This window comes from Coenobita brevimanus, chromosome 29, assembly GCF_032717465.1.
Source record: "Coenobita brevimanus isolate Jiangsu-jjx chromosome 29, ASM3271746v2, whole genome shotgun sequence".
Lineage (NCBI taxonomy): Eukaryota > Metazoa > Arthropoda > Malacostraca > Decapoda > Coenobitidae > Coenobita > Coenobita brevimanus.
This window is the reverse complement of record NC_136982.1, coordinates 39,188,494-39,208,310: the sequence shown is the minus strand read 5'-3', so window position 1 is coordinate 39,208,310 and position 19,817 is coordinate 39,188,494. Positions and strand designations below refer to the sequence as shown.

The 19,817-nt window shown below is 40.2% G+C and overlaps 1 protein-coding gene across 1 annotated transcript in view; it reads left to right on the top strand.

Moving 5' to 3' along the window:
* LOC145395055 (uncharacterized) overlaps positions 1 to 19,817 on the top strand; it is a 262,494-nt gene that overhangs the window by 153,200 nt on the left and 89,477 nt on the right. The window contains exons 15-16 of the mRNA XM_080268807.1: positions 448 to 578; positions 1,383 to 1,949. Of these exons, the coding sequence (XP_080124933.1) occupies positions 448 to 578; positions 1,383 to 1,949 (698 nt within the window). The remainder of the gene's footprint in view (positions 1 to 447; positions 579 to 1,382; positions 1,950 to 19,817) is intronic.

Here is a 19,817-nt window from a genome sequence, read left to right as displayed (position 1 = left end):
TGAAGCATTGTTTGGCTCACCATTATTATTATGTAATAGTATTAGTAATACTGTATCAAAGACTTTTGATGGAAGGTGGTGACAATCATTATCCACTCACTTGATGCCTGCTTCTTCCTTCACCATTATCATTCTTTTTCTGTACCTGCCCTGCTCTCCTCCTGTTTCTCCCATCTTTCCTGTCACCCTTTATTACTTGTCTTTCCTTTTCAGGTGACTTTACATTGAGTGACAAACCAGAAGGTTTCCAGTAAGCCAGGAAGCCACTTAATGTGCAGGGTGGTATCCATATAACCAACCAGTACATATTCCTTTCCTGTCAACAAGTGGGTTTGTGGAGGGTTAATACCCCTCCACGTAAAACAACTATCTCAGAGATGAACGTCTACCCTTTATGGGATTATGGCAACTGGCTTTAGATAGATAGAAAACTTTCATGTGGTACAGGTACATGTCTGGGCGAGGAGGCAGCCAACGTGCCACGTTACCTCTAGTGGCAGGGAAGGATGTGCAAGACTCTCAGCGCAAAAACAGGGCCAGGAAAACAGGCCTTCCCATGGTCACTGAGAGGCCCCCAGGTCAGCCTTTTAGCCATCTCACCCGTCTTTCTCTCTGTTTCTTATCCTAGTGCCTTGCATACAACTCTCATGTCTCCTGTTTTGGGAATGATTTGTTGTCCAGTTTTGTAATAGTTTGTTGTGCTGTCTGCAAGTGATGTATTTTACCGTGCTTTGTAGTAGTAAGATTTGACAGTGCTTGTGTAAGCTTGTGTGTGTGTGTATACTTTTATTCCATACTATATAATATTTCATATAAGTGATGTTCAGATATACATTTTCTTTTCATTTGTTTTGAAGTTATTGTAATGGAGTTGTTTCTGCTGCATTCATGTTATTGGTAGAAGTTTTGTTGATATGACCAGCATGCTGCTGTATGTTAGATGTTCATTGCCGGTAGACAGTACTGCATGCTCATTTTATATTTTATCAGTTTTTATACTGGATTAATTTCTTTTAACTTTTAATATTATTTTCCTCTAAGTTTCAAGTGTTTTACTCATTTTGTTTGTTCTCTCTCACCCTCCTTAATCCTCACCCCTGCCTGCCTCTGATGCCTGCGTGATGCCATTTATCAAATGCTGAGTTTGCCCATTACTGTCATTATCTGCTTGCTTGAAAATTGCTCAATCTTTACTTGCTTCAATGAAAAAAATACTTATTTTCCTTTTTTCTTACCTTCACATATACTTTTTTCTCTTATTATTGAAAATTACTCATGGTCATGAATTGTTTTATTAACTTTCTCCTATTCATTGTTAATAATTCTTTAATCACATTTCTTTTGTCGTTGGCACTCCTCACAATTTATTGGCTGACTAATAGAAATCAATCCCGAACTAAGATTAGCAGCAGAGGAACGAATGAAGCGCCAAGACATCTTGGCGTCGGATTTTCTGTACAATAATGCCGTGATGAGGTCTCCCTTTGCACCGGGTATCACTACGGGCATCCCTCCTTCCTCTAGCACAAAAAATGCCATCGTGCCAGGCATCGTGTCAGGCATTCCCCATCCTTCCCCTTCCAAACGCCTTCCATCTTCCACTCCTCCTCACAGCCTGGCTGGTCACCCTTATGTGGGGTACCCGCCCTGCTCCTCACCACCTTTGGGCATGCCCCTTGCCCCATCTTCTGCCCCCTTTTCCTCACAGGCCTGTTCCTCTTCCTTGTCCTCATCCTGCCCCTCCTCTACCCCTTCCTGCTCTTCCCTTCCCCCATCCACAACCCCAGGAATAATCTCAGGTATTCCACCCCATAACAACAACAACATCAACAACAACAATCCTTGGCCAAAGCACAGAGACAGAAAGCGTAAGACCGGCCTGCCCACAGTGCTGGAAAATAACTGGCCAATGTCACCCCCAGCAGAAGCAGCTGATTGCACCACAGTGGGTAATTATGACGGCCATTAGCCATGTTGAGGTGGTTGGACTTCGCAATTGTGGCCTGTACGAGTGATGGTGGTGGTGGTGGTGGTGGTATGTGTCTGCAGGTGGCTGGGTCAGATGGAGCTCTCAACACCTACGTATCAGCTTTAGTTCCTGAGCTAACTGGAGTAGAATCTCACAATCAGGCCATTTGCAAAAGATATAGTAATGTCATGCTGTAAATGATATTTATGTACTGTACAGTACTGTATATATGTCAGGCTGGTAAATATCTTGGTGTTAGAATTTTGTTGTTGCTTATGGTACAGTACATTCAACAAAGTTTGAGTTCTCTAAAGCAAAGCAGGATAATGTAAATGTAGTTGAGGAAAGTTACCCAGAGTAATAGTAGTAGCAGAAGTAGTTGTAAGTGAGTGTTGTTTTTAACAACAGTATAGTCTAGTCACAGATATCTGCAGATATTGAGAGCAGTAGGGTTGGTAAGCTAACCAGCCTTCCTTTTCAGTTTCTTTAGCCTGAGTTGTTATAGTAGGGCTGGTAAGCTAACCAGCTTTCCTTTTCAGCTTCTTTAGCCTGGGTTGTTATTTATACAGCACAATAATCACCTTTGCAGTAAGAAATATATGATCTGTTTTGTTTGCCTCTATTTTAAAATCTGATGAACAGTAAATGTATGTGTTAATAATTATTTCTGTTTCAATGCACTTGCATGTTGCATTGTTGATATGCCTACCTGAGCCTGACTTTTTCTTTGCTTGTTTAGGCATAATTCATATAATAATTGTACAACAAGAGCGCTTGCTTTGCATACCCTGTACTATTTTATTTTTTATTTTAATAGCTTTTGGCAAAACACTTCATTCTAAAAAAAAAGTTGCAACATTTTGATGCTTCAAATCATTGAGTTCCATACTTCACATGCAGTAACCACTGGCTATTTTATGCTATCAGTATTATATCAAACCCATTAATACAGTAGTAGTTTTTTTTTTTTTTTTTTTTTTTTTTTTTTTTTTCCAGTAAATATCCTAGTGTTATTTATTTTCCCACCATTTTGTAAGTTGCTTATTGCATGACCTATCAAATAGAGAGATTTGCTTGAATGCAGCTCTTGCCTCCAATTATCATTTCATTTATCTTAGCAGTTTTGCTCAGTGTTAAAGTTTCACTCATTCATATGATGCCTTTACCTCAGGACACCAGCTCTTAACTTGCTTGATATATTATAGTAATTGGTGAGATGTATATGCTGACTAGATTCATAAAAAGAAAAAAAAAAAATACATGTGTCAGATGTAGAAGCAACTGAGTTTTTTATGAGTGTTCAAAGAAGCCTGATTGAATATGTGTTTGTAGAAGGAAGGATGCTTGGGTATGATGATGACATGTGGGTTGAGAGGGTGTTATGGGGGATTATCAGAGTGTTAATGGCCACCAAAGAAGTTGAAGGAGGTTATGTATTCACTCATGTCTGCTTGTCTATTTCTGTGCAAGATATAGGATCTTTAAAAATTGCTACTGGATTTCACTGAAATCTGGTTGCCTGATGGCCAGTGGGTTGAGGAAGAGTTTGTTTGTTTGCATTTTATGCAGGATCATAAAATGATCCTGCATCTGGATCTGGATCCAGATGCAGGAAATCATCAATTTTATTGGCATTAGCAGAGATATATGTTCTCTGGAATTGTGTAACAGGACTGACCAAGACTGTAGAATTTATTAACTATCTGCAGCCATAAAAGTATTTGTCTGGGAGGAATGGAATTAAAGTAGTAAAGTAATGGCAGAGGTATGCACCCTCTTGAGTTTTTTTTTTTTTTTTTTTTTTTTTTTTTTTTTAAGTGGATGGTAATTGAGATATGCATTGATAAAGGTGAGAGATTTGCTTAGTGTAATAGGAAAAAGTACATGGTAGGATACTTAATGACAGATGGAAATAACAGAGGAATTGGTTAGAGAAAAATGGTGATTTCAGGAGGGGAAGAAGTTATGTAGATCAGATATCTATCCTAAGGCATTTAGTGGAAAAGTTTGTTGAGAAGAGAAAGAAGTTGGATTTGGAAAAAGCATATGATAGAGTAAGTAGACAGAGATTGTGGAAAGCATTAGAAATATATGGATTAAATGGAAAGCTGTTCAGTGCTGTAAAGAGTATGTATGAGGACTATAGGTCAGCAGTGCATGTGGATGATGAACTGAGTGGATTTTTCCATCTGAATGATGGATTGAAACAAGGATGTGTCATGTCCCCATGGTTGTTCAGAATGTATATGGATGGAGTTGTAAAAGAGATGCAGGGTAGTGGATGTTGGAATGGCTGTATGAGAGAGCACCATTTGGAAACTTCCTGTTCTGTTGTTTGCAGATGATAGTGTATTGTTAAGTGAGGATGAAATAGAACTGCAAGGCATGGTAATGAGGTTAGGAGAATATGTAAGAAACAGTCTAGAGGCGAATGTAGGGAAGAGTAAAGTTATGGTCTTTGAGAGAAACGAAGTCAATGCACAGTTGGGCTGGATGGTGAGGAAATGGAAAATGTGAGTGCATTTAAGTACTTGGGTAGTGTGATGAGTAAGGATGGAAGTTTGGAGGATGAAGTGCTTGAGAGGGTTCAACAGGGAGGAATCGTTGCTGTTTCATTGAAAGCAGTGATAAGAAATAGGGAAGTGAGCATTGAAGTTAGAGTCACCACATGACTGTTTTGTGATCCCCATTCTTAACATGTGGAAGCAAAGCTTGGATCTTGTTGGAGGGTCACAAGTCAAGAGTGAGAGCAGTGGAGATGAGTTATTTTAGAGGAGCATGTGGAGTTACATGGAGAGACCGACTGACAAATGAAGAAATGAAAGAGCAATGTGGTTTGGACATGGATGTGATAGAAAGCATTAGGAGAAATACACTGTGGTGGCTTGGCCATGTGGAGAGGTTGGAGAGAGAGACTAACCAGGAAAGTGTATGTGAGTGAGGTGGAGGTGGGGAGAGGAAGGGGGAAACCAAGGATGAGATGGAGGAATGGAGTGGAGAGGTATATGAGAGGGGGGTGTAAGTTGGGGGGAGGGCAGCAACATGGAGGCAATTTGTTTGTGGCCACCCCTTATGGGATTGAGATGTCTGGCTATAAATAGATAGATGGTTTACTCAGAATGAAAGGAAGAAGTGGAAAACTGAAAAATATGGTTATGGCAGTTGACTAGAAACAATATGCCAAAGTCATAGGAGAGGTAGGATCAGTGAACTGAAAGCAAATGGATTTCTAAATATTTGTGAAGTTTGTAAAAAGAATACATTACTGCATTTGCTTCAGAATATTGAAGGTATGTGTGGTATTGATATTACAAGATGCTAGAGAATTGAAGAATTGACATAGGATTGAGTTAGTTGAATGAATCATGTGTGGAGGAACAAATGGCAAGGGATGTGTATCCTATTTTTAATTTGATATTTAATGGATTAACTGACTGGCAGGTGTTTGTAAAACATGTCTGCAAAGAAACTTACCTCAAAAAATATGTACAGATTTATAAGCCTGTGAGGTGGAGCCAGAATACTGGAGCCTTGCATCATGTGTGAATGAGTGTCTGGTCCATTTCACTGAGTATACTGTTGGTAGTTTCCCACTTTCTGACTTCCTGTTTCCTTGCTTTCTGAATCATACTTCACCCCATCCTTATGTGGGGAAAAAAATAAAGTCAGGATGATGAGGACATGATCCGTTGGGATAGAAATAGTAAGGAAAGGCATGTAGGGAGAGAGACACCAGTGGGACAGAAGAGAGTAAAGTGATGAAGAGGGGTGCAGGAAAAGAGTATGCAGTAAAAAATGAGCCTATTATTTAGGGTAAGAAGTGTTTGAAGAGACTAAGAAAAATTACTGAACCCTTTCAGTCCATTGATGTATTTTTTACTTGAATTTTGCTGTCGTCTGGCAGTTTTAAGAGAGGATGGGATTATCTAGATTAGGTATTCACTGTAAAGTAGTTAGTGGAGAAAGCAAGTAAGGAGTGCAGATTATTTCTAGTATATAGAAGGTATGGAAAAACTGTCTCACAAGGTAAATAGGATGGGATATTGGAATGTGTTTACATATGTATGCTGTAGATCGAAAGCTGCTGAATATAGCAGAGTATATGGTGGCTAGAAGAGTGTATGTGGATGAGGTGGAAGGGGAGAAGGGGAGGGGAAGGCCAGGGATGAGATAGAGGGATGGATTGGAGAGATAGATATACAGTATGAGAGGGGGGGAGTGAGTTGGTGGGAGGACAGCCACATAGGATAAGACAGGGCGACTTGGAGGCTGTTTGTTTGTGACTACCCCTTGTGGGAATAAGGTGTCTGGGTATAGATAGGGAGAAGGTGCAGTGAAGTAAGTGTAAGAATAGATGGATCTTTTGAGTGAGTTGTTGAATAGTTATGGAATTGGTAGAGGGGGGGTCCCCCATGATTATCCATTGTATTTACTGTATAGATGAGGTAAAGAAAGGTCAAAATAAGTTGTGTAAGTTTGAGTGGATCTTGCGATGAATATTAAAGTATGGGGATGCTCACCATTCATTCAGTCGATGTAGTGCTGCTTTGGGTGTTTGTCCTTTCCTCTCATCCATCCTTCCTTTTCTGTCTTTCTTTCCTTCACTCTTTCCTTTTTCTTCTGCCTGTGGGTGACCTTACACTCCCTCTTCTGTCTTTCTTTCCTTCATTCTTTCCTCATCCTTCTTTCTGTGGGTAACTACACTGAGTGACAAGCCAAATGGTTTCCTGTACACCAGGAAACTGTTTATTATGCTGGGTGGTAACCATATAACCAAATTGTCGGGTGGTTTAGTGGGTAATTAAGGTGCTCCAATCGGATTGAGCCTGTGTAGGTTTATATTCAAGGGGTGATTAGGGTTTATTGCTCATGTAATGCCACTCAGGGATGCATGAGGCTGGTTACTCTCATCTTAAATGTCAAGACCAACTTGCCTAGCCCTGAGTTCCTTTGCTTCTCATGGGGCGACATAGGATTGGATGATGAAAGAATTCTTTAAATATAGTGTATTCTGCTAATGTGTTGTTTGCCAATAGTAAATGGGATCTTTGCAGACAGAATCATGGTTTTGTAAATGTGATTGATGAAGTCTGAAAGTAATTTTGGATAATAGTAAAGTACCACACTACTAACAGAGTTTAGCACTAGGAAGGCATGGGCCAGAAAACTTTGCCTCTGCTACCTAGTGGTGAACCTGAGGGGAGGCATGGTGTGGGCATTGCCAGTGCAGTTTTGGGACTGGGATGGGGTGGGACTTGGATCTGTGCCAGTGAGTACAGAGCATTGTAGTGGGCTGCCTCTTCCACGCAGTAAAGAGGGGGACGGAACTTAGGAGTAGTGTCCCAGGAGGCTGCCCTATTAGTGCGTGTATAATGGCGGGACATTTACAGTGCCAGGGCACGCTTGGGGGATATCCCTGTAGCTGTCCTGACATGGTGCCTTGAGACCACTGCCACAACCACTGGGCACAGCTGGTGGGTTATTAGTCCCGGGTCCCATGCCTGGACGTGTGACTATGGGCAGGGCCTGTGGTCTGTCTCCTCCTTTATTTGCCCAACTTATGACAAAATTAGAAGAAATAGCAATAAAAACAAACCTGTGGAAATCATATCACCCAAGGGGCTCAGAGTGGCAGTGTGAAATGTAGTTTGAAGGGAAAGGAGAGACACTGAGTAGGTGGTGGGTGGCTACCTGTTGCATACAGGAAGTCAGGTTCAGGGCAGGGTCAACTAGGATGATTGCCAGGAGGGACTGTAGGTATAAGCTATTTTGGCAGGGAAGTATAGATGGATATGTTGGTGTGGTGTGTTGGTAGAGGAGAAATGGGTGGAATATGTTATGAATGGAGTGAGAGTGAATGAAAGGTTTATAGCTGTGAAAATATTGTTTGGTAAACTCATGCTTTCAGTTATACCAGTATATACTTCACAGGTTGGGTTGGATGATGTAGATAAAGGTAGATTCTGGGTTGACTTCCTGTGTGTGATTGGTGGTATGGGGGATGATGAGATTGTAGGTTTGGTTGGGGACTTACATATCATGTAGGTGAAGCAGCACAAGGATATGAAGGGGTACATGGGGATGTGCATATGGCACAGGCATGCAGAAGGGGAAAGGATACTCAAATTTAGGGAGACAGTGAACATGATTGTGTGCTACATGTTTTAGGAAAAGGGAAAGTAAGCTACTAACATATGAGTTTGGGGGTAACAGTAGCCTGATTTGCTTATTTCCTGTTCAGGAGGGCTGATGGGAGGTTTATGAGGGATTTTAAAGTTATAGGGAGGGAAGAGTGTGTGCTGCAACAGAGGTTACATGTATGTCATGGTGCTTAAGGAGAAGGTGGTGCAAAAGAGTACCTATGTACCCAGGAGGAAAATATGGAAATTGAAAAACCAAGCAGCAAGGGATGGCTTTTATACCAAGATCTGTGGTGGCTGAACAGAGAACTGATGACAGAAGTGTTCATGAACAGTACAGAGCTCTCAAGAACAGTCTCGTGGAAGATGCTGATTCAGTGTGTAAATGGACAAGGGGCCCTCCAAAACATTAGGTAACATGGTGGTGATTTTTGGGTGCAGAAGTCACAGTTATGAAGAATAGAAGACTTTTCCAGAAATGGAAAAAGGGTGGTGGCAGAGAGGAATACTTGGCTGCCAGGCATAGAGCAAGAAAGGAGGTACAGTAAAACCTCACTATGTCGGACTAATTGGGGCCCAAGCCAGTCCGAAAAAAGGGAAAGTCCGATAAAAGTGACATCTGTACTCCCCCCTGGACTTGCTCCTCGTTTTGTTATGCACAGAGGCTCACTTGTCATTCATGCATTTATTCTCTCTCTCTCTCTCTCTCTCTCTCTCTCTCTCTCTCTCTCTCTCTCTCTCTCTCTCTCTCTTTCTCCGCACTGGGTGCTTCCATTTTACCTCACATATTTTTGTCTTCGTCATCACCTTCATCTTCACTTTCCCATTCATTTTTACCTTCACTTTCAGTTTACTCTGACATTCACATTCACTTTCATATTCACTTCCATGCTCACTTTCACATTCACCGCCTTCACACTCACTTTCACTATCACTCCTTTTGAATTTCCATTTCACCTTCACTTGCAACCTTACGTTTTCACTTTCACATTTACCTTTACAATTACTTTCACTCACCTTCACTTTTGCCCTCCCTACTATTACATTCACCTCCACTTTCACTCACACCTTCACCTCCACCTTCACTCACACCTTCACTCTTTCAACCTCACTTTCAGCTTTTCTTTCACCTTCACTTTCACCTTCATCTTGACTTTTACCTTCATTTTCACCTTCTTGCCTTTATTTTCACCTTCACTTTCACCTTCATCTTCACTTTTACATTTGTTTTTACCTTCACTTTCACCTTCACCTTCATTTTCATTCATTTTCACCTTCACTTTCACTGTTGAGTTCACTTTCACCTTCACCTTCACTTTTGACTTCACTTTCACATTCATGTTTACTCTCACCTTCACCTTCACTTTCACCCTCAATTTCACCTTCCATCTTCACTTTCCCACTCACTTTCACTTTTACTTTTGACTTCACTTTCACCTTCACTTTCACATTCACTTTTACTTTCATCCTCACTTTCACCTTCCACCTTCACTTTCACTTTTGACTTCACTTTCACCTTCACTTTCACTTTTACATTTGACTTCAGTTTCACTTTTGCCTTCTCCTTCACTTTCACATTCACTTTTACTTTCACATTCACATTCACTTTCACATTACCTTCACTTTCACCTTCACAATGCCTTCACTAACCTTCACTTTTTACATTCACTTTCACCTCTCTCTTCCGGAGAGAGAGAGAGAGAGAGAGAGAGAAGGAGGGAATATAGAAGGAGAGAGAGAGGAGGGACCAAGGTTATGCCTATCTCCCTAATTTCTTTATGACAAGAGGATGCCACTTGTCATTCCTGTATTTATTTTATTTATTCTCTCTCTCTCTCTCTCTCTCTCTCTCTCTCTCTCTCTCTCTCTCTCTCTCTCTCTCTCTCTCTCTCACTCACTCACTCTCTGTCACTGGAGTGAGACAGGAAGGAAGGGAAGGAATGGAGGAGAGACTGATGTTATGGTATCTCCTCCGTTTGTTTATTCGTTTATGCCAAAAGACGGACTGCTTCTCGCTTTATTGGACTTTTCCTGATGCATAAGAATGTAGTCCACTTGGCTCCTCAAGTCCGATAAAAGTGAACTCTGCTGTGTTGAAGTCCGTTATATTGAGGTTTTAGTGTATACAGGGCAAAATCTGAGTCTCAGGTACTTGTACTGGAAAACCTAATTAATGCTGAAAGGAAGAATATGGTTTTTAAGATGGCATATCAGATGAGGAGGGAACACAGGGATTTCACAGATGAGCAGTGTGCGAAGAAAGAAAGGAAAGGCAGTGGTGAATAGCGAGGATATTAAAGACACCTGGAGAGAGCATTATAACAGGTTGCTGGATGAAGAGTTTGACTGGAACAGTCTCCATGACACATTCACTGTTTCCTCTGCAACACTTTCTTTTCATGATTTATATTCTTATCAGCCTAACTTACTTCTCATACTGACTCATTCATCTTACTTTGTCTGCTTCTTGCTCCCATGCTGTCTCCTCATAATTAATCAGTCAGCCTACCTTACTTCTTATCCTGAATTATTCATCTTTGTCTGCTTCTTGCTCCCATGCTCTCTCCTCATAATTAATCAGTCTCAGTATTTCTCACTCTTTCCACGTCGTCATTTATTCTAGCCTGTTTCACTCTCTCTTAATATCTCTGAAGATAACTATACATTTGGTTGTTTCCATTGTATCCGTCACTGCTTTTCCTTTCTTCTGTAAACTCCTAATCACATCAGTCTCTAATACTCCCTTATCCATTTCGGTTTTCCTTTGTTCTCATGCCTCTGCTGCTTCATTATTTGCTTAAAGTTCATTATCACAATCTCTCCTTCACTTTCCCATGCTAACTCTGCCTTCTTCACTTTTTCCAGTTTTGTAGTTAACATTTTCAGCTTTAACCTCACTCTCCTGTAGTGTATTGCTCAGTTTATTATTTTCTTTTTCCAGTTGTGCAGTGTTGTGCTTACCCATATCATTACCATTAACCAAATGATCAGACTCATTCCTGTTAGTTCTCTGTCCCTCATGTGTGCCTTTTCCCCCTTCATTTCTTTGAGCTCCATCTCCCAAACTCCAATCTTAAGCAGTACCCTGTATCATTGACGTTCTGCACACCTTCAAATCTGTCAGATTATGTCAGGCTGTCCAGGGGTTGATGTTTACCTTCATCCTCCTCCATGTTGATTATATTCATATGTTCTTTCTTGATGTATTTCAAGAGCATTGATGTTTGTTACTGTCCTACTTCCATTAAAAAAAGACAGCATGATATCTAGAGAAACAACAAGTAAACTAAGTAATGAATGTAGCAGTGTGGGGGGATACTGCTTGTCTGTCCTCCTTCAGCCTCTGTTGTGTATTCTTACCTAATTGTATCTTTACAGGAATGAGTCAAGCTCGTACTGTCCCGTGTATTAAACCATTTTTATCATACATATCCTTGAATTTATGAGTATGGTAGCTTTAGCACACATTACTTCATTCGGTAGTGCATTCCACTGATCAGTTGCCCTATTTGGGAAACTGAATTTCCTTACATCTTTATCACCTCTCTTTTTATGCAGTTTTTTGCAGTGTCCTCTTGCTGATGCGTCCCCATGTGATATATATTCTTTATGTCTATTTTCTCTTTCCCTGAGATGCATTTATATAGCATAATCATGTCTCCCCTTCTCCTTCTCTCCTGCTGCATTGGTAGATTCAATCTTTCCAGTCTTTCTCCATAGCTTAGGTCCCATAAGCTTGGTCCTCATCTTGTGGCTGCCCTTTGTACTTTTTCAATCTTATCTATGTGTTTTTTGAGATGAGGATTCCAGACTTCTGATGCGAACTCCAGGGTTGGTCTGATGAATGATGTTATCTTCCTCAGCATATCTTCAGTTATATATGTGAATGCAATTCTCATTAGCAAGCAATGTATACATGTTATGTACCTTCTCACTGATATGATCATCTGGAGATAGTCTGTTATTGATAATTACTCCTAGGTCCATCTCCCTTTCTGATACATGTAGGGTTGATCTTCCTAACTTATAATCCCAATCTGGTCTTTTCTCACTCTTTCCAAAATTAATTACATGACAACCACATTAAATTCCATTTGCCATTTATGGCTCCATTCAAGAAGCTTGTTCAATTCCTCGTGCAGCTCTTTGCAAGAATCTGTGTTAGTAATATTCCTTTGAATTTGTATTTACCTATTTGTAGTATACAGGAATTGAGCAATGCTCGTGTTGTCCTGTCTCCATATCCACATTTATCAAGTCTACCTTTACACACATGAATGTTTTTCTCATGCACCACCTCTTTGTCTAAGTCGTTCCAAATATTTAAGTATTTACCTAATATACCTAATTGTGATATACACGGAGTGTACTATGCTCGTGGGTTTCCGTTGCTGTTTCTCAATGAGTCGAATTTAACTTTAAACTTGTTTAAGTTTTTAGACTGGACGATCTCTTTGTCCAGGCTGTTCCATAAGTCTATACTTCTGTAAGGAAAGCTATATTTCTTGATATCCTTCAAGCAGCTTGACTTTTTCAATTTCATTCCAAGTCCTCTTGTTGCTCTCTTATCCCATACAAACAGATCTTTGTCAATTTTATCTACTCCCACCATGGTCCTGAACACCGCAATCATGTCTCCCCTCTTTCTCCTTTCCTCTAACGAAGGCAAATCCAGTTTTTCCAGCCTCTCTCTCTATGACAGGTCTGTCAGACTGGGGACCATCTTGGTTGCTGTTCTTTGTATTCTCTCAATCTTGTTTATATCTTTCTTTTTGTGTGGGGACCACACTACCGCTGCATATTCTAACATGGGGCGGATCATGGCCACTATCAATTTTTTCATCATTTCCTCATCCATATAATGAAATGCTACTCTTATGTTAGTCAAGAGTTTATAAGTCTCTCCAACTATCTTGTTAATGTGCTTTTCTGGTGACAAACTATCTTGGACCAGCACTCCCAAATCTTTCTCTTCTCTCCTTTTTGTGATTAATTCATTACCCAAAAAATAATTCAGTGATGGTCTCCTGGTACTTTTACCCATTTCCAATATTTTACATTTCTTTACATTAAATTTCATTTCCCACGTCCAGCTCCAATTGTGTATCCTATCCAAATCCTCCTGCAGTATTTTACAATCCTCCTCAACCTCTATCTTCCTCAAGATCTTTACATCATCAGCAAACAGACTTGCATAACTGTTCACTCCATCTACCATATCATTTACGTAAATCAGGAACATTACTGGTGCCAACACTGAGCCTTGAGGGACTCCACTTGTTACTTCCCTCCATCCAGACATCTTTTCCTGTATTACTGTCCTCAATTGTCTGTCTCTCAAAAAGTCTCTCATCCATTCCAGAAGTTTCCCCTTTAGTCCTCCTATATATTCTAGTTTCCACATTAGTCTCTTATGGGGTACCTTGTCAAAGGCCTTCTCTAAGTCTAAGTACACACAATCCACCCAACCATCTCTCTCCTGTACCACATCAATCGCTCTTGAGTAAAAGCTCAACAAGTTTGAAACACATGACCTTCCATTTCTGAATCCAGACTGACATTCAGTGTGTGTGTGTGTGTGTGTGTGTGTGTGTGTGTGTGTGTGTGTGTGTATTTACCTATTTGTAGTATACAGGAATTGAGCAATGCTCGTGTTGTCCTGTCTCCGAATCCACATTTATCAAGTCTACCTTTACACACATGAATGTTTTCCTCATGCACCACCTCTTCGTCTAAGTTGTTCCAAATATTTATGTATTTACCTAATATACCTAATTGTGATATACACGGAATGTGCTATGCTCGTGGGTTTCCGTCGCTGTTTCTCAATAAGTCAAATTTAGCTTTAAACTCATTTAAGTTTTTAGACTGGAATATCTCTTTGTCCAGGCTATTCCACAATTCTATACTTCTGTAAGGAATGCTATATTTCTTGATATCCTTCAAGCAGCTCGACTTTTTCAATTTCATTCCGTGTCCTCTTGTTACTCTCTTATCCCAAACAAACAGATCTTTGTCAATTTTATCTTCTCCCACCATGGTCCTGAACACTGCAATCATGTCTCCCCTCTTTCTTCTTTCCTCAAAGGAAGGCAAGTCCAGCTTTTCCAGCCTCTCTCTGTATGACAGATTTGCCAGACTGGGGACCATCTTGGTTGCTGTTCTTTGTATTCTCTCAATCTTGTTTATATCTTTCTTTTTGTGTGGGGACCACACTACCACTGCATATTCTAACCTGGGTTGGATCATGGCCACTATTAATTTTTTCATCATCTCCTCATCCATATAATGAAATGCTACTCTTATGTTAGTCTAGAGTTTATAAGTCTCTCCAACTATCTTGTTAATGTGCTTTTCTGGTGACAAACTGTCTTGGACCAGCACTCCCAAATCTTTCTCTTCTCTCATTTTTGTGATAAATTCGTTACCCAAAAAATAATTCAGTGATGGTCTCCTGGTACTTTTACCCATTTCCAATATTTTACATTTCTTTGCATTGAATTTCATTTCCCACATCTGGCTCCAATCATGTATCCTATCCACATCCTCCTGCAGCATTTTACTGTCCTCCTCAACCTCTACCTTCCTCAAGATCTTTACATCATCAGCAAACAGACGTGCATAACTGTTCACTCCATCTACCATATCATTTACGTAAATCAGGAACATTACTGGCGCCAACACCGAGCCTTGAGGGACTCCACTTGTTACCTCCCTTCATCCAGACATTCTATCCTTTATTATTGTCCTCATTTGTCTGTCTCTCAAAAAGTCTCTCATCCATTCCAGAAGTTTCCCCTTCAGTCCTCCTATATATTCTAGTTTCCACATTAGTCTCTTATGACGTACCTTGTCAAAGGCCTTCTCTAAGTCTAAGTACACACAATCCACCCAACCATCTCTCTTCTGTACCACATCAATCGCTCTTGAGTAAATGCTCAACAAGTTGGAACACATGACCTTCCACTTCTGAATCCAAACTGACATTCAGCCAAAATATTCATCTCTTCTAGATATTTTATCTATCTTTCAGGATTCTCTCGCACAGTTTTGCAACCATGCTGGTTAGAGACACTGGTCTATAATTCAGGGGTTCTTCCCTGTTTCCTCCCTTACAAATTGGTACCACATTTGCCCTCTTCCATTCTTGTGGCACTTTCCCCTCTTCCACAGAACACACGATTAAACTGTGAATTTTATCCGCCAGTTGTTCTTTGCATTCCTTCAGTACCCAATTAGAAATTCCATCAGGTCCTGGGGCTTTCCTGACATCTTGAGTTTCCAGTAATTTATACACTTCCTGTACCTCTACTTTTATATCTTTTATCTCCGGTTCATTTCTAATCACTCCCTCCCCTTCCACAAACTCTTTTTCATTTGTGAAAACCGATTGGAAACATTTGTTCATTATTTCAGCTTGCATTGGTGCATCTTTATAGACCTCTCCTTTTACTTTCAGTTTGGTGATTCCTTCCTTTTGTTTCAGTTTGCCACTAACAAATCTCTAAAACAGTTTGGGTTCATCCTTACATTTGTCTGTTATACCTTTTTCAAAATTCCTTTCTCCTTCTCTACGTATTCTTGTGTATTCATTTCTAATTCTTTTATATTCTTCCTTTGTTCTGTTGTTACCTCTCTTTCTCCAATTGTTCCACGCCTTATCTCTCTCTTTTTTTTGCTGTCATACACCTTCTATTAAACTACTCCTTTTTCCTGTTTTCTTTCCCTCTTACTCTTGGTACAAATTTTTCCACTTCCAAATTATAGAGGTCTAGAAAGATATCCCACTTCCTCCATATCTCTCTTGTTTCTCTGAATTTTCTCCAATCCCCATTTTCAAAAAAGTTTCTCAATCCTGTAAAATTTGCTTTCCCAAAGTTGTACTGTATCTTCCCTGTCTTTGAAGCTCATCTCTTGGCTCAATGTTCCCTATTATGATCTGGAACTCAGTGACCACATGATCACTTTTCCTTAAAGGACAGAGATATTTCAGTGATTCTTTTACATCAGGTTCTTTGGTAAACATTAACTCTAACCTTGCTGGTGTGTCCTCACCTCGAAACCGTGTCTCTTCCTTGACCCATTGCGTCATCACATTGTTCATTATTATATTTAATAACATAGTGTCCCCATGAATCCTCGCCGCCTCCCGAGTACCATTCCTCCCAGTTCATCTCTTTACAATTAAAGTCTCCCACCAAAATTATATTATTGCTTTTCTCAGTTATTTTTGTAAATAGCTAGCCATATCTGACAACATCTCCTGGTATTCATCATCATTCCATGCTCTCGTTTTAGGGGGAACATACACTATCGCCATATCTCTCTTAACACACACAAAAATTTTTAAGGGGAAAACAAGACTCCACTCGCTCTCCAGTGGAAAAAGTAAATACAGTATTTGATATAAATGCTGTGTTAGAGTACTGTTTTGTGTGCAGTGTGGATTGATCCTAGTGTGGGTCTGAGGTACTCAAAGATAAAATTACAAAGCTTGATGCCAGCTTAGTTGTACCTGATTCTGAGTTTACTTTTGCATCATTCACTACAGTTTTCATTTCTTATGTTTATTTCTCTAAGTTGCTGTATACTGTAATGCTTTTACTGCATCCACAAATAAGTCTGTGTATGCTCACTTATTGTTCTAGTAATAACACAACACCTTAACATTGAAGCATGACATATTCTGGTAATACAAACCTGCATGCTTATCATAACAGCTAGGTCCCAGGAGGTGCCAAAGTATTGTTTGAATGTCCGTGGTCAATTTTTCTTTTTTTCTATCTTATATTCTAAGGGAATTCACTGATCATAGGCAACCATTTAGACTGATTTTTTTACCAATAGAAGAGTTCTGACTTCACAGCACTAGATTCCTGTGCAACTAAACAGGCAGATGGAGATGTTTTGTGTCAATTTTGGTTGGAAGCAGACATTCTGACAAATTAATACTTTAACTAACTTTGAAGTGCCAAAAAGGAATACAGGAGAAGGATCAGTATTCTTAACTACAGTCACTGTCCATTACATCTTGTGACAGATAGGATGTCTGTAGTACACTGAAGAAGTGTTTTTATGTAATTGATTTTAATTAAATTCAGGCACAGTAGTAGGTGATTGGCCACCACCAACTCTGGATGGTACAGGTATTATCATATTGGAAATTTGCGGCTGCAGATTTACTGACTAGCCATACAGTCATCACATAGGTAGGGGATTCATCCTTGTGTACTGCCAGTCCCCATTCTGTCTTTTTAGCTATTAGGTCCACAATGATTCTTTCAAAAAATTGTCAATTAACCACTTCAGTCTGGTGATATAGTTTTTTTTTTTTTTTACTGTCTTCAGAAGTTTTTATTTGTCAGAGGAGAGACTTTAAAACTGGAGAAGTTTCGTGTAGTCTTAATTTCCCACTTCATATGGGGAGCGGGGTGGCTCAGTGGTAAAGCGTGTGACTCGAGATCGAGAGTTTGCTCCTAGCCCAGGTAGCTCCCTGTACTGGGAGGGGTAACGCTCTCCTGTAACCTTAGCAATGCTATATGATCTGTGTAGGTCTAGCAGGAGGGAGTAATCCCTTTAATCCCACTTCATAGCTACAGATGTTTGTAAGTTGGATAAAAATGTTTGGAAGTAACAAGAATAAAATGCTAAAATACCTTATCAGACTGAAAGAGTTAAAGTTATGCCACTACCCATAAAACAGAGAGAGAGGAGGGACCGATGTTATGGTATCTGCTCCGTTTGTTTGTTTATTCGTTTATTCCAAGAGAGGACTGTTTCTGGTTTTATTGGACTTTTCCTGACGCATAAGAATTTAATCCACTTGGCTTCTCAAGTCCAATAAAAGCGAATTCCGCTATATTGAAGTCCGTTATATCGAGGTTATACTGTACTGCCTATTCATTATATCCTTAATCATCCATCCTGTCTTTGATTTCTTCCAATAAACCCCGGACTTATTCGTGTGTTTTAACTGCTTAAAGCACCTAGTTTTTTTTTTTTTTTTTAATTTACTTACAAGTAATGGCCTCATCTTATGGCCTGCAACATTGCAAGACATAAGTAGAGATGCTTACCTAATCAACATTCCTTCCCCTGCCTTGCCTTTGTTCTCTTGAGATATAGGTAGTCCTTGGCATCCTCTTGTATTGGAGACCTGTCTCATCCATGTTATAAATTTGCTCAGAAGTGTAACCCCTATCCCTAATGATTTCCTTAAGGACATCCATGAACACCTCTGCTGCTCCGGCATCTGCTGACGCTCATTCTCTTGTTGTCTGTACTCTTTTCAAATCCTTCCTTTTCTGAAACTTGGCAAACCAACCACTCGATGCATTAAATCTGCCTGGGGGTTGGGACAGCTTACGGCAAGCTACAGCATGCAGGTGGCGGGCCATCCTCCTTATGTTAATGGAGTCAATTGGAACTTATTCCCTCTCCTTTCAGTTCAAGTACATGACCAGGAATTTCTCCATCATAACAAGCCCTGGGTCAGACACTCAAATACTGTGGTTCATTGGAGATCTCCCGTAGGCCCGCACGGTCCTCATAACGACATCCTTCTTCCCCAGGATCATACGAATAGTTGACTCGTTGACTTGATACACCTTGACGATGGCACAATTACGTTCTCCTCTCTCCTTCCGCTTGATGACATCAAGCTTCTGCTCCTGGGTCAGACATCAAGCTTCTGCTCCTGGGTCAGATTCTTTCAACGTCTCGCTGGGTCATGGTGCGGCGGAATAGTTGGGGTGGGTCAGGTGGCCCCCCAAAAAAAAAGGCAAACATAACAAACAGCATGTGTGGAGCCAGAGCATGGGAAGAAGGTTGGCTTAAGTAGGGCAGGAATGTTTAGTGGACCATGACAACACCCCATGCAGACACATGCCATACGTCTATGGCTGATGCAACCAGCGCTATGACTATGGATGCCCGCGATATGACCAAATACTTCACATAATGACTGTTTAAACCATAATTTGTGGCCTCAGGCTGCATAATCCTTATCGTTGCAGTGTAGTACGGTTTTCAAAAAATGGGCAGATTTTTTTCACCAGCGTTATATCTTATTTTTGCGATTTGACCATTTCCTGGCCTCAAAAATTGCATTCCGAGTTATGAGAGGTTCGCACACTCAGGTTGGGCATTAAGTGAGAGCTTGCTGTATTAAGACTTAGATAGATGTTACTGCGTTGAGTGGGTTAAAAATGCGAACCAGTGAAACTATCAGGTGTACAAAGGCCAACTCCAGTTGTGGCATCATGTTAATGCCTTGACTGTGATAATTTACTCTATTTTGTTCTTGCTGTCTCCAGACAATGATTTTCAACTTATAGGTACCATTGGAACCAGAAACGTTAGGTATAGCCATCATTATCCTCTTCACTGCTAGAGAACTCTCCTAAGTTGAATAAAGATTGTATAGTAACAAGAAGAGTAATAAAACATGCCTTCAGATTGAAGAGATTGACAATGAAATTAAACAGCTGAAATATAATGCACAATTTTTGTAACATCCTTCTGTTATTACAGTGGAAGCAGGTATGGTAGCAGCTTTGAGGATTGAAATAGGTGGGATCATTTAGGCACCAGTGTGACCCCTGATGGTTTCAAGAGAAAGCTTCATGGTAGAACAGCAACACTTGTCTTGTTTAATTGAACGTCAGACATTTCTTTAAAAAGAAAATCATTCCCCCAAAATTTGAGGT